This window comes from Bos javanicus, chromosome 20 (genome assembly GCF_032452875.1).
Source record: "Bos javanicus breed banteng chromosome 20, ARS-OSU_banteng_1.0, whole genome shotgun sequence".
NCBI classification, from domain to species: Eukaryota; Metazoa; Chordata; class Mammalia; order Artiodactyla; family Bovidae; genus Bos; species Bos javanicus.
Window position 1 is genome coordinate 65,107,273 of NC_083887.1, and position 15,575 is coordinate 65,122,847.

Sequence of the window (15,575 nt, forward strand, 5' to 3'; positions counted from 1 at the left end):
AACCACCAGCAATTTTGCCAAAGGATGAGTTTTCAGATATGCCATGATATTGCACTAACTTCAAATGTGCCAGTCCACAGGAATGTCAGAGTGTGGGGCTGGGGTCACCTCTGCCCATCAGGGGTAACTCTTTTTTTTCTTTTTTTAACTTTTTATTTTGTATTGGGACTCAGGTTCAATCCCTGGGTCAGGAAGATCTCCTGGAGGAGGCGTGGCAACCCACTCCAGTATTCTTGCCTGGAGAATCCCATGGACACAGGAGCCTGGGGGCTATAGTCCATAGGGTTGCCAAGAGTCAGACACGACTGAAGCGACTTAGCATGCATTTTGTATTGGAGTATAGCCGATTAACAATGCTGTGATAGCTTCAGGTGGACAGCAAAGGGACTCAACCATATATATATACACACACACACATGTATCCATTCACCACCCACCCAGGCTGAAGGGTAACTCTTAATACCTACATCATCAAAGTCGGCAATGATCTCGTTCAGGAGCCGAAGGCATTCCAAACCCTCCTTGTTCACGTCCGATTCTGTATAGAATTCTTTGAAATCAGGAATGGAGGCAAACATGACGCAGACGCAGTCGTAGGACTGGTGGTATAACTCCTGCCCAGGAGAAAAGGAACTGCTGAGCACTAGGAAACTTTTCAAGGAAAGCTGTTCCTAGTGCAAGTGCTTCTTTATGTCAGGACTGGTGAAGAAATCACCCAGTGGCCACTGCGCCCGCCCCGCCCTCTCGTCCCCGGCCTATTTCACTGAGCACAGGTGAAGGCTTCCGGCGGGCTGGATTCAGGCTCAGAATCATCGACGCCACACAGCCACTGTCACTACCAGCTAGTATGAGGTGCCCTTCCGCTCACCCCTCTCTGCCCTCTCTATGGTAGACAATTACAAGAGACCACAGAAGGGGACGACAGAGGATGAGATGGTTGGATGCCATCACCGACTCCATGGACATGGGTTTGGGTGGACTCCGGGAGTTGGTGATGGACAGGGAGGCCTGGCGTGCTGCGGTTCACGGGGTCGCAAAGAGTCGGACACGACTAAGTGACTGAACTGAAGGGAACTGATAGACTTTTTGCTTAGGGGAAAAAAAATGTTCTCTAAACAACTAAAGGGAAACAAAATGATTTTCCAAACTATGACACTGTCCTAACGTGACTCGTTATAGCTACATCCTTTGGATTGGAGTGTGTTGTGAATTTTTCTCTTTAGAGTAATACAGGCTCATAGTTCTTTATGCACAGACATGATTAAAATGTCTTGTAAGTACAGTTTCAAGGTGTTGCCATAATTTTCCCAACACACAGAGAAACCTTCAAGTTCAGCGGGGATTTCATAAAGAAAGGGTCACTACGTGGGCGCAGGAGCTGGTCCTGGGGGGCCGAGGATCTGCTCTTCCACTGGTGCTGGCTCCTCGGGGCCCTTGGATGGCCTGACACAGGCAGAATGGCCAGGCGCCAATGTGGGCGCAGTGCATGATGAGAAGCACTCCACCCAGAACCATGAGGAGAGTTCTGTTAAACAAGATGGCGGCCTCTGAGCGGAGGGGAGAAAGCTCCCAAATGGCACTTCCTGTTTGCCCGCTAGACCAAGGGGATCCACCCTGCATGACTGTTACCAGTGTGTTCTGCTTTCTGGGGCACCCTGATGAATCCATTACCAGGGAGTGGGCACTCTGACAGCACCGTAACTCCAAAGTTTGGTGACCTCTCAGAAAAATCATTCTTCCTCCATAGAGGTCTCATAAGGAACATATTGGGGCAATGGTGACCCGTGGCAAGACATAACTGCTTCCTGGGAAAGCTACACTTCTGTCATCTTCTTATTTCCAGAGCCAACCATCCTGTAATGCCTTCTGTTACGGTCTCACAATCTGTATAAAATACGTGAACAACAGACTTAAGGTTTTCCTTTTCTACTCTGCTCTCAATATGGTTAGGTTGGCTCTTTGTGCAGACCTGTACTTCCTCTCTCTGAAAGGTGGTTTTTGTGCACATTCATATCCTGGAAAGATACTCTGTGGCATGTGTGACTGTCAAGTTTAGGTTGCAGTAACACTGACTAAGCCAGGGTGCCAAGGTAATGGGGGAGAGAAAAGCCCCTGGAAGCCTGCTCTAGTTAAAAATGCCAGTTTCCTAAAAGTAGTGTAGGCTCCACAGACTTCCCCACTCTTTATGAAAAGGGGTACATCAAGCAAGGCAAGGATATATTTTCTGTACCTTGCGTTTCCCTGGCATCTGCTGACATCAGCCGAAGTGACCCTCAGGGGAATGGTGATGATGACAAGAATGCACACGACAATCGCCAGCACTGACTGAATGCCCACTGCGTGGCAGGATGTGCGCCCCTCTGAACTACCAGCATTAACTTGCCCCTGACGAGAATTTTAGGCAGAGCAGTTACAATACTTTCCCAAGGCTACCAAGTCTGATGTAGACTTCACTCTTACAAATACTACGCTGTACACTTCACCCTGCATTTCCTGGTGACCACACACTGTGCGGCCTGAATTGGGGGCAGCATGGGGCCCTGAGTCACTTGTAGCTTCATGTCACTTTGCCTTTCTTCTCTCCCCTGGGGTCTTTCCAGTGTCTGGGGTGGGGGATAAGGAAATGCAAGACTGAACTGACTGGCAGTTTGGAAATGAAAGTGAAAGTGAAGTCACTCAGTCGAGTCAGACTCTTTGCGACCCCGTGGACTGTAGCCCACCAGGCTCCTCCGGTCCATGGAATTCTCCAGGCAAGAATACTGGAGTGGGTTGCCATTTCCTTCTCCAGGGGATCTTCCCGACACAGGGATTGAACCCAGGTCTCCCACATTTCAGGCAGACGCTTTAACCTCTGAGCCACCAGGGAAGCCATGAGGGACGATTTTAACTGTGCTGATTTGGGGTCTGATAAAATATCTTCAGGTTGACACTCTCAGAATTGTCCTCTGAACTCTTGCCCCAGAAGACCTAGGTTACTGAAGCTGGAAGGGGCCTGATGGGTCATCTTATTCCAGTCTTCAACAGGAATGCCTGGGAGAGTCACCAATGAAACTTTCAAGAAGGTGACACCGGGGCCTCCCCATGACCAACTGAACCTTGCCCCTGGGGCGTGCTCTGAGAATGCACATCTTTTTGTAAAGCTCCATGGGTTATCCTGTTGTGCAGCCTTGATTAAGAATCACAGGACAAATGAGGAATTGTTAGTTCAAGGGAGTTCAGTGACGCACCAAGGCTCCCACCGGCTTAGAAAAAAGAATTGTTAATCTCTGGAGTCCTGGCCTGGTGCTCTGCAGGCTATAAGTGCTGCTGGGACTGGGACTGCAAACTGCTTACCCACCCTCTTTTGACAAATGGGTCACTTGGAGCCTCCGTGGAAATACACGGAAATACTAATACAAATACACTGTTGAGTGAGTGGGGATCCCTGACTCTCTAGTTCCTGGCTCAGGGTTGCCACAGGGCTATTCTGGAGAATTAGGGCAACTTCGCTGATGAGAAGCTTTACAGATTCACTAGAGCTAGTGAAACTTGCAGGTTTTAGAACCATACCCTAAACTCAAGAGAGATTCCTTCAGGTCTTTGGGTTGGGCTTGGAGCCAGATTGGTTGGTGACCTGAGCTTATCTTATCCTTCCAGAGGACCTAGGGTGAGGCTAGGGTAGGTGGAAAGCCTTGGAGGAGATTTTGGAATTCAGGGTCTAGCACGGGTGACCCTTGTCCAGCACACAGCTGCCAAAAAGAATCTCACCGAGCTTTGGAATGGGAAGCGTAGATGCCATTCCAACATTCACTCAAATGTCACCATTCTCCTGAAGAAGCTCAAGTTACAGAAAAACCATCACGAAGCAACTGCACTTCTGTACCTGCTGTCCTTTACAGTTTATTGAGTGAGATTTAGTTGTTTTTTTTTTTTTTTTTCCTAACTCTGGATGAAAACTTGGGCTAACTCCACGACTCTTCTTGCTATTCCCAGGTAACATGGGTCCTGTCATCAATAATTTAAGTATCCAATATAACGAGAAGTCAAAACTTAGATCCCCATGGGATGTGTGGCTTTCTCCTTCCCCAGTGTGGGCCTCCTGGGGGAGGGTGTCTGCAGAGTGAAAAAGGCCATGGTTGGCTTCTCTATCTCTGCTCCTCGTGTTTCTGCTCTGACCCCTCCCTAGATGGCTAGTCAGGTTTTCCAAAGCACCCCAGGGGTGGAGAACAAGGAAAAAAAGAAGTGTCTTCTGGAGAAGGAACACGTCCCATTAACTACATCACAGTTCCTTGAACTTCAACTATGAACTTAAGCCTGGTGGCCATTTCCCTGGGTTATTTGGAGACACCCCATCACTTCCCTGATCATGGGACAATCTGCCAAGCTTCCCTTGACATGGACCACGCCCTCCCCTCTTACTCATGATTATTGTCTTCACCCCCGGCTTTCTGGTTATTCTTCTAGCTTCTCTATTGGGACCTACAAGCAGCTTTTCCAAACAGGATCTAAAAGGACCCCACACCAACTGTCTTTCTCTTGCTGGCTCGCTGGAGACAGTCAGCATGCTTTGCCCTCCCAACCTTCAGAGTCCCTACCTACAGCCTTCCAACTGTCTTGGCCCAGACACTCCCATCAGCCCTGCCCCCCACCCCTGCCCCACCCACCCATCAGGAACCCACCAGGCATCTGTGCCCCCTTGACGGTGCTGCTGCCCCAGGACCACTCAGAGACACAAATCTAAGGTACGCATCCCAGGCTGTCACTCAGTTCAGTCACTCAGTCGTGTCCAACTCTTTGCGACCCCATGGACTGCATCATGCCAGGCCTCCCTGTCCATCACTAACTCCCAGAGCTCACTCAAACTCATGTCCATTGTGTCGGTGATGCCATCCAACCAGCTCATCCTCTGTCATCCCCTTCTCCGCCTTCAATCTTTCCCAGCATCAGGGTCTTTTTTTAGTCAGTTTTCGCATCAGGATGAGTGGTCCATTTTGGCCCAGTTTTGAGACATGAAGGGAGGACTTCTCACGTCCTTTGCGGAGGGCGCTCCCTTCTCACTACATTCTGCCTCTGATCCCTCCCCCCCACCGCCCCCCCGCCCCTGGTGTGCCTGGGAGTGAAGAGCTGAGAGTTGTGCAGCACTCCCTTTGGGATATGAGTCCTCCTGTCTCTCGGTGTCATGGGCTGGTATTCACTTTAGCATCTGCTGTATAGACACACAGGCACGCACACAGCCTCAAGGGGGCCTGCTGCAGGCAGGCTTCACACCAGGTATTAGGGACACAGAGAGACAACATGAGCCCTTCCCTAAGGAGCTTAGAGTTGGGCTGGAGAGGAGAGGGAAGCAGAGATCAGGAGAACAAAGTGTGGTTGGTGCAGCTTATGCCCAGGTATGGAGAGGTCTGCTTGGTGTGCCCTGGAAGATGGTCAGAACTGCCACAAGCTTGGGGTTCAGAGTCTGGGCCTGGCACTTTCTCTTGCTGACTCAGGCCACAGCTGGGAGGAGATGTTCCCACCTTTCTCCTCCCCCAGGTGGCCTGTGTTTATGCTCAGCCTGCCAGCTTGTGTCTGAAGTCTTCAGGGGAGTCAAGTCATTAGAAAGCACAGAAGCATCTCTCAGCCCCTGTGGTTTTCTAGCCTGACTGCAAGAACAGGTTGAGAGAGCTGCCTGGGTGTTGAGAGGGGGTAGATAGCTGAGAAGGGGAAGCTCTTTGCCTGCCTGGTGACCTCCTCACCCTCCCACCCTGTACCCACAGTGACATCTGTGTCTAATTTTTTTTAATTAAATTAATTGATTTATTTTTGGCTGTGCTGGGTTTTTGCTGCTGCTGGGGCTCTTCTCTAGTTGCGGCGAGCACGGACCACTCTTGAGTTGTGCACAGGCTTCTCATCACGGTGGTTTCTCCTATTGCAGAGCACAGGCTCTAAGCCTTGTGGGCTTCAATAGCTGTGATTCCTGGGCTTCCTGCAGTTCGAGCACAGGCTCAGTAGTTGTGAGGCATGGTCTTAATTGCTCCGAGGCATGTGGGATCTTCCCAGATCGGGGTTCGAACCTGTGTCTCTTGCATTGGCAGGCGTTTTTTTTTTTTTTTTTTTTTATATTAACCACTGAGTCACCAGGGAAGCTCCTGTATCTTGTTTTGGTCAAGCCTCAGCTATTGCACAGTGAGGCTGCCTGGTTCAAAAATCACACACAACCCTGACCACTGGGGACTCGGCAAAGGGGCAACTGAGGAGAAAATGTGGTTTTCTTCAACAAGGGACGGGAGCCGGCCGGGATGTCTATTTTAGGGACCTCTCAGCCCCGCTCCTGCCACAGTGCAGCAGTCTGGAGCAAAGGCTTTGTAAACCTGTGGGCTCCGTCTGGGCGCACAGAGCTCGGTCCAGACTCTGAATGGCCTGAGGGTTCAGACCTGGTAAGGACGGTCAGCAGCTGGTGGAGAACCTTGGGATGCCTTAAGGGAAACCAGTGCCCTGGGGAAGGGAGAAGAAGAGCCTGCAAAGCTGGACACAGCAGCTCTCTGGCACAGATCTGGAGCACAGGTGCAGTGAACAGTCTTAAATCAAAAGCAAAATCTTTTGGGGATTACTATCATTAAATCATTCTTTATTCTGTACTTCTGAAGGGAGAGGAGTTTTGTCTGCATGTGCATATGGCAGGTGGAGAATCAAAAGGCTCTTTGTTAACATGGGTCTTCAGTTCAGTTCAGTTCGGTTGTTCAGTTGTATCTGACTCTTTGCCACCCCATGGACTGCAGCACGCCAGGCCTCCCTGTCCATCACCGACTCCCGAAGTTTATTCAAACTCATATCCATTGAGTCGGTGATGCTATCCAACCATCTTATCCTCTGTCATCCCCTTCTCCTCCTGTGTTCAATCTTTCCCAACATCAGGGTCTTTTCCAATGAGTCAGTTCTTCTCATCAGGTGGCCAAAGTATTGGGGTTTCAGCTTCAACATCAGTCCTTCAGAAATTCAGGACTAATATCCTTTAGAATGGACTGGTTGGATCTCCTTGCAGTCCAAGGGACTCTCAAGAGTCTTCTCCAACACCACAGTTCAAGAGCATCAATTTTTCGGCACTCAGCTTTCTTTACAGTCCAACTCTCATATCTGTATATGACAATTGGAAAAACCATAGCCTTGACTAGATGGACCTTTGTTGGCAAAGTAAAGTCTCTGCTCTTGAATATGCTATCTAGGTTTGTCATAACTTTCCTTCCAAGGAGTAAGCGTCTTTTAATTTCATGGCTGCAGTCACCATCTGCAGTGATTTTGGAGCCCCAAAAACCTGGGTCTTAGCCGAAGTCATAGGTCATGTTTTCAGGGAATGTTCCAGAATACCATGGAGTATTAACATTTACCGTGGAACTGAAAGATACACTGCCATTTGTATGCGAGTGTGCTAAGTTGCTTCACTCATGTTGGACTCTGTGTGATGCTATGGACTATAGCCTGTCAGGCTCCTCTGTCCATGGGATTCTCCAGGCAAGAATACTGGAGTGGGTTGCCATGCCCTCCTCCAGGAGATCTTCCCAACCCAAGGATCAAACTTGCCTCTACTGGACAATTTTTTCTTATCACTAAACCACCTGAGAAGCTCAGACTTGGTTGGGTCTCTGCATTCAAAAGCTGTGAGTGCTCAGCCTGCCCCAAAGAGAAGGAGCTAAGGAGGTGATGCTTCTGGATAGCGGCAGGGTGATGATGTTTGTTTTATTGTCTACTCTAGTCCAAACTTGAAAGGCTGTAGGGTAGCCACATCCTGGACAGATTTTGATAAATTCCAGGAGGCAGTGGTTCTCAAGTTTTGTGTTAAATTTGGGATATTTGCTTGAAAGCTAACTAAGATTGAGTGTTTACTGCATGCCAGACACAACTCTACAAGTTTCACACCAATTACTGCTTTGGAAATTAGTTAGAGCCTCTGTGAGGATGGAGCCTGAGTCCAACAGCTAAGAAGGGCCAGGCCTGGGACAAGAGCTTTGCTGTCAGTGGCCAAGTGGGGCCTCACAGGAGAGGAAAGTGGCCCCGGAGTCTGAGACAGGCACGTGTAGCTGGTACCTCGGGCATCCCTTCATTTGGGGAAGCCCTGCTCTTGGGTTCGGGACGTCTCTGGTCCCAGCATTGGCTATGACCTTGCCCAGTTTGGGTCTGGAAGCCCCCAGGAATGATCCTGTTCCAGAGTCTGCATGTTCAACAACAGGCAGCACTTTCCCTCAGGGAAGCCTTGGGGGCGGGGTCACAGTGGGAAGGGGCGAGAGCGCTATCACACACAGGGGGCATCTATTTGACCTTGACCCCGAGGATGGGCCAGGAGCCTGGACCATATTCACACTGTTAAACAGCACAGACCCCATCGCTGTTTAGCTGCAGTAGGTCCAACAACCTCAGCCTTCCTGGCCCAGAATCATGAGCTTAGGATGAGACATCCCCGGGTCAGGGAAGTGGGCTTTTCTGCCCAGGGATGAAGTCAACTGTGGACAGGAAGGGTCATCTGTGTTCCGAGAGAAGTCAGGCAGCCTGCCCATCCATAGGGAAGTCAGAGGATGGGGCAGGAGTTTGCTATGCACTCTAAGGAATCTCTTTATAATAACTTTGTTACTGGGTTGGCCACAAAGTTCATTCTGGTTTTTCCATAACACAGGGAAAAACCCAGAAAACAAAACCCTCCCTTATGAGGTTCACGATTATTGTTGTTGTTCAGTCACTAAGTCGTGTACAACTCTTTGCGACCTCATGGATTGTAGCCCGCCAAGCTTCCCTGTCCTTCATGGAGCTTGCTCAAATTCATGTCCATGGAGTCAGTGATGCCATCAAACCAGCTCATCTTCTGTCACCTCCTTCTCCTCTTGCTCTCAATCTTTCCCAGCATCAGGGTCTTTTCCAATGACCTTTTCTTGGAAAAGAGATTCCCGATGGGAGCTCTCAAATCTTTTAGGCAGGGAGCTAGAGGCTCTCTTTCTCCTTCAGCCTCATTCTGGGTGCTGTCTTCTGCATTCAGGATTCTCCACGAGTATTGTAGCAACAGAACCTCCTTCATTACCTGTCTGATCTTCAGCCTGACAGGCTTCTCTGTAATTTTTTTTTGTCTCGTGGCATTTGGGATCTTAGTCCCCTGGTCAGGGATTAAACCCATGCCGCTGGGAGTGGAAACATGGAGTGTTAATCACTGGGTGGGCAGGGAATTTTTTAATCCCCAACAGTCACAGCGGCTGCTTGAGTAGCTTCCCACCCCTGCTTCCTCCTAATATTTACCTAACCAACAAAAATTGGTAATAAAATGTGGGAAGTCACAGCCCAGGGGCGTTCTGTGTTGTCTGATGAAATACAGAGATTTTTGCAGTCCCAGATTGACAGTTGGTAAAGAATCCGCCTGCCAGTGCAGCAGGTGCAAGAGATGCAGGTTCAATCCCTGGGTCAGGAAGACCATCCAGAGGAGGGCATAGCAACCCACTCCAGTATTCTTGCCTGGAGAGTCCCATGGACAGAGGAGCCCGGCAGGTTATAGTCCACAGGGTCACCCAGTGTTGGACATGACTGAGCACACACCTTTTGCAGCCCAGCGCTATGCAGAATGAACTCACTTCAAGGACAGTCTCATTGGCCTGATGCCCCTGATTTAAGATTCAACGTGTGCAGCTCTATCCTCTGAAGCAAAGTCAGGTTGGCAGCTAGACAGAGCAAATCAAATGATGCCTAGGGGATCAGGGGTTCCTAAGCGAAAACTAGACTCCTAATATGTGGTGAGGGAACTTGGAGTTGTCTGTGGCAATAAGAGTTTGTAAAACTTTGACATTGAGCTTCTGTTTGTTTTCCTACGGGGCTGCAGCTGGCCTGGGTCAGGAGTATGTTTCCTGCATGAAGGAATAAGCTGGGTGCTTGGTGAATGGGTGCAGACTACAGGGAAAATCATTTCGCTGCCTAAGTCAGGTTCATGCACACAAGGCACAATGTGGACATGGAGGGGGCCACCCCCACCCCCACAGAATTCACCTTCTTGATACGACAAACTAGGCAACAAAGTCCAGAGCTGGTCTCATCGAAGTGTGCTGACTCCTACTTGGTCCTGAAAAAGTTCCCAAACTGCCTTTGCAGCCAGGTGGCACCTGGTCCAAGGTTCAAGCCCACTCTGCAGCCTTCCTCATGGAGCCCATGGGGGTGGTGAAGGCTGTAGATGACTCTGTGTGTTCTTAAACTATTAAAATAGTGCGATGATGAGGCAACTTGGGAGAAAATGTCATCCCCGTCTTGGGAGCACCCGAGACACACTGGGGACAGAAGGTCGCTGGCCTGCATGCAGCGGCAGCTGTTGTTCAGTCACTCAGTCATGTCTGCCCTTTGCAAGCCCACGGACTGTGGCTCAGCAGGCCAAGCACCGGCCTGACACAGGGCAGGGGCAACCTTAGATACCTGCTGAATTCATAGACTGAACCGACAGCGAGACATATAGACAAAGACGCTCTTACATTGTTAACGAAAACAGATGGTTCCTCCTTAATAGATGTAATGATTTCATTATCTCTGACCCACAGGCAAATGAGTTCCTGAATAACCTACCGAAAGCTGAAAACACCAGGAGAAAAAATAAGGAAGTGAATGGAGCCCCTGGACTGGCTGACCATGCCCAGCATACTTCCAGAAAGACTAGGGATAAGGTCCGGCCCCTCCCCTGCCACGAGGCAAGTTCTTCTCAACATAAACTTTAATTATTGAAAAATAAAGTGTTTTTTTTTGTTTTTTTGTTTTTTTTTTTTTAAATAGAAAAATACTGTTACAAGCCTTCTCACTCTGTGGCTTTGTGTACATCAGTGTCATCAAGGTTCAGCTTCTCTATTAACAAGTTCATCCATCCATAGGTTTCTGGATCCCTCATTCCCTCCCAACTATCAGTGAACATTTCATAGGAACGCACGTAGTATCTTACACATCTCTGAGCCCTGCCTCACCTCGTAAGCCCCGCCTCTCCCCCATAGCCCCGCCTCCCCGCATCAGCCCCGCCTCCCCACATCAGCCCCGCCTCTCCCCACCAGCCCCGCCTCTCTGACCTCGTTCTTCAGGCTCCGTGCCAGGAAGTGCTCAGCCACGTGCGCAGGAAGCACGTTCTCCAGCAGCACTCGGTTCAAGTTCTCCATGGTTTCTATCTCCTCCCGCTCTTTTTTGAACTTGTTCTTCCATAAGAAGTCTAACCTACAGTAATATTCATTCTGTTACAAGAGGACACAGAGGTAAAGAAACAATAGGCATCTTGTCCTGCCGGAGAGTGGAGGTTTTAAAGAGAAAATAAAAAGAATGAGACAAAATCTAAAAAAGAACGCCCCCAAACAGAATTGTCATCCTCCCTACCAAACCCTCTGTTTACCCCAGCTGTCTCTCATTCACCTTCTAACGCAGATATGCAAAAATGCAAATTTGGGAAGCAACCAGCCTCAGGAACAGAGGAAATAGTGAGGCTTGAAAGGAAAAAAAAAAAAAGATGACATAAAAGCTTCTTACACAGTTATATTAATAAAAGGTGGCTTGAATTATTTTTTGAAATGAGGCATGATAGAATATAAATAATGAATAAATGAAACTTGGAAAATGCATTAGTAGAGAGAGTGCATTTCATGATTTGCATTTAAAAAATAATAGTGTTCATTCGTGGCAGTTTGCCTTTAATCTCTGAAAATCAGTTTTCCTCTACCACAAATTATATAATTAAGTGTTCATTGAAAAGTAAGTGTTTTTCCATTTGGGGCTGCACTGTACTGAGAGAATGACATTATATTTAGACAAAAGTTCATTTTTATATCATTTAATTAAGATGGTGCCTGCTGGTAAACACATATGTGTTCATGCTTATAATGTATTAAAATTCAAAGTTTTTGAAAACCAGCTGTTATTAACATTGTATAAATAGAGAGGCTCAATTACTGTCACAGAGTCTCTTTGGTTTGGCATCATTTTGTGTCTGCTCTGATGTATACAATTTCATATAATGAAATAACCTTGAATTATCTTCCTATAACAGAAGGGCCTAAATAATAAAGTGTATCTCAGCACAGATACTGACAAATAAACGCAAAGAAGAACCAAATGGAGCGAGTTTGTTTTATGGGTTTGATTAGATATACCAGTAATGGCACAAAATAAAACAAAACACTCATAAATGGCCTCAGGCACAGATGGCAATTTAAAAAAAAAATTACATTTCAAAGTCTGAACGAGCAATGATCATTCACTGAAATTAGGTTTGATTCAAACTATATATGATATACACAAAAATTACTCCTCTTCCTCTGGGGAGGCATTTTTAAAAAAAGATTACAAAAGAGATATTTAAAAAGTTTTTTATATTACTGTTACATTTCTCCACATTCTGTATTTATGGAAACCATGCTATGTATGTACTAGAAAAGGTCTCTCACTTGGAGAACAGATTATTTACTTGGATTTTTTTGAAGGTGGGGGGCAAATTAGTGGTGTGGCTGGTTTTAAACTAAAGTGACAGAAGCAATCTATGGTGGTGGCTTTGAGAAGACATGGGTTGAAGATCAGAGAAAAATGAAACATGAGCAGAGCCAATGAGTCAGTGTAGGCAGGCAGCAAGCCCAGTGTGTGTATGTTTGAGCACCAAGGATGCTAACGCTCTCACACAAGGACCTTGGCCTCACTGTCAGGCACCAGGTTGCCACTGCTGCTGCTGCTGCTGCTAAGTCGCTTCAGTCGTGTCTGACTCTGTGCGACCCCATAGACGGCAGCCCACCAGGCTCCCCCGTCCCTGGGATTCTCCAGGCAAGAACACTGGAGTGGGGTGCCATTTCCTTCTCCAGTGCATGAAAGTGAAAAGTGAAAGTGAAGTCACTCAGTCGTGTCCAACTCTGTGCAACCCCATGGACTGTGTAGCCCACCAGGCTCCTTCCATCCATGGGATTTTCCAGGCAAGAGTACCAGAGTGGGGTGCTCTTGTCTAGGACTTTGTTATTTCTTCACTAAGGTTTTTGAGATGCCTAAAGCAGTATTTAGCATAAACATTTTCTTAGAAAGCACGTACATGGTGATCATTTCCAGAAAGATGGTCATAAGGCAGGGGAGCCATCAGGACAAATAATAATGAAATAAGTTGCAAAGTGTCTGTGCTATTTTTTAAAACATATTCAGAAAAGAAGTAACTCTGAGGCCATGAATTCTTATGGCACTTGAAAACCTTATTTATAATAAGGTTTTATAATACAGCTGCATTTCCTGAAGTGTATGCAGAAGCCTGGTGTCACAGACTTCACAGTGCTTGTTATCCCAGAAGACTTTGGACCTTAGTAAATCATTCACTTAATGATTCTGGAGTGAAGATCAGCCTCCTGGCTCCCCATGGTGAATCTGTGCCAGGGACAGAGGTGCGGATGACGATAAGGGGACCCAGGTCTCCTGAGCTCTGTGTCAGGACCACAGTGGAGCGCTCCAGAGACTGGAGAGGGCTGCACTGTGGCCTCCAGGAAGATGGCAGAGGATGGCTGGCATCCCTACGTGCTGCACTGATTGTCACAGGCCTGGTCTCTGCCCTGACCGTGAGATCAGTAATTGCTTCCTCCTGGTGAGAAATGGAAGCTGGACCCACACTCCCAGTTGACAGTTTGCGTCTCATATAATGTTACAGTTTAGAGGTGTATATGTAATTTAATTGGCCTTGCCTTTTCCTTGGTTATCTCCAAATAAACCACTTCTCTGTTTCATGTTATCCATCAAAGAACTTAAAACAAAATGTTGGTTGAGGTAAAGCTAGCTGTATGGGATACTTTTTAGTTTTTGGGTGATTGTCCTTGTTTGCAGGCAGAGAAAGAATATTGCCCAACAAAGTCCTGCACCCAGAGGCTCCACTGGGAGGCCAGAGGGGCACAGAGGCCGAGGAGGACATTTCATTTGTATTACAAAACCAAAGTTTTGAACCGGGGACCATACTTCTAGGGATAACTGCAAGTGACAGCAAGGATGTTTAATACCCAGTTCAAAGAAAAAGAAGTCATACCTTCTGAAATGCAGATGAAAACCCCAGGCAAGGGACATTTTTCCCAATTAATGTCAGCTATTGAGGGAATACTTTTGTAGGCTTACAAAACTTACATATTTATTTTGAGGCTTCACAGGAAATTCATTGACTCACATTTCTACCATTCACAAAGTCTGCCTCTTAGGGAAGCAATAGAGGCCTTTTCCTAGTGTCTACATCCAAGCACCTTGTGCTACCTGCTTTTCTGTTGTTATAAGATGCTGCTGCTGCTGCTTCAACATTTGTTTGCATGAAGCAACAGCAATGTGCAGGAGCAAAGTATTATTAATACAGCACTTTAGAGAAGTTATAGAAGAAACAAGCTTCTTACCTGTCTTCCCAGAACAAGCAGTGTGATGAAAAATATAAAGAGAGATACTGAGCCCATGGTCTTTAGGTCTTTCCAAATGCCTGGTCTATTAAGAAACAAACAGACGAGAACAATACGAGAAAACAACATACACATAGGACTTAGAATTCATGCATCAACAAATTTCAGAATCTCTAAAGCCTGTCTACATTCTACACCAATCAACCAAACACACACACACACACACATTTTAAATATATTTGCAAACCCAGATTGCATCAAGAGAAAACAAAATAATCCTTATTTTGAGAGCTCAGTAAAAGAAAAAAATCTTCCAAATGACTATAGATTTCTTACTTTATACCAAGTTCTAGCAAATATATAAAAGAATAACAGAATATTTGTAATATTTTCTTTTTATTTCTGGGATCAGTATGGATAGTTTGATTATATGATTTGTATTTTTTTTTAGTAATTATTTGCAGAAAGAGACAGTGTGCTAGGAATGAATGATCATAGGAGATACAAAAATGAAGTAGGGAACTTAATTTCTATAAGCCACTTGGACTAAGGAATAATACATGCTCTTACAGCTTTCTGGCAGGTGTTGATTCTTAGTCCTCCTTCCATGGGGTTTTGTATCACAAAGGTGTAACAGATGGACACCCCTGGCCCACTGCCCCACCAAGTTCCTGGCCCACTGCCCCAAGAGTTCTTACCATGCTGGCTGGAGCCCTCCATCCTTACCACAATCTTGTAGGCAATGACCACAAACTCATCCTACTTGGCATGTGTGATAGTCCATTTTTTTTGTGTCAACATAAGGGTTCTGTTTTCTGGGAGAACCCTGACAAGTTCAGCAAACAAGGAGAAATCTACTTGATACCCCAGGGGAATCTTGCAGAAGCTGACAAATGATTATTCCCCACAGTAAATGAGACTTCAGAAAGAAAAGTTGATAATGTATGGGCATTATGTCACATAAACAGCATAGCCTGTATTTAATCAAGTGTAAAATATCAGGTCATCAGTTTCTGCTTGTGAGTTGAACTGGTGGTGAGATTTTCCTTTTTCTCCATAGAAGATTCGAGGGCTGATGACATAGGAGAAATTGATCAAGTACCCAAGAGCGCAGGTGGGCTTTGACGTAAGTAAACGAGGATGGAATCATGTCTCCCCTGCTCTAGTCTAGTGAGCTTGGCACCTGGGATAAACTCCTCTAAACCTCACCTTCCTCATCACCCAAAGCAGGTACTGATATCC

The 15,575-nt window shown here is 46.8% G+C and overlaps 1 protein-coding gene and 1 long non-coding RNA gene across 3 annotated transcripts in view; one reads left to right on the plus strand and one right to left on the minus strand.

Annotated features, from left to right (window-relative positions):
- Nucleotides 1-15,575, minus strand: part of ADCY2 (adenylate cyclase 2) — a 456,832-nt gene that overhangs the window by 21,537 nt on the left and 419,720 nt on the right. The window contains exons 19-21 of the mRNA XM_061393890.1: nucleotides 14,334-14,418; nucleotides 11,025-11,183; nucleotides 468-614 (exon numbers count right to left, since the gene is read on the minus strand). Coding sequence (XP_061249874.1) covers nucleotides 468-614; nucleotides 11,025-11,183; nucleotides 14,334-14,418 — 391 coding nt within the window. The remainder of the gene's footprint in view (nucleotides 1-467; nucleotides 615-11,024; nucleotides 11,184-14,333; nucleotides 14,419-15,575) is intronic.
- Nucleotides 566-10,726, plus strand: LOC133233766 (uncharacterized). Of its 2 annotated transcripts, none has more exons than XR_009731840.1 (2): nucleotides 566-852; nucleotides 10,512-10,726. It is a non-coding gene; the product is annotated as an uncharacterized LOC133233766 (long non-coding RNA). The 2 variants fall into 2 exon arrangements; XR_009731839.1 differs by lacking the exon at nucleotides 566-852 and adding an exon at nucleotides 3,854-3,972.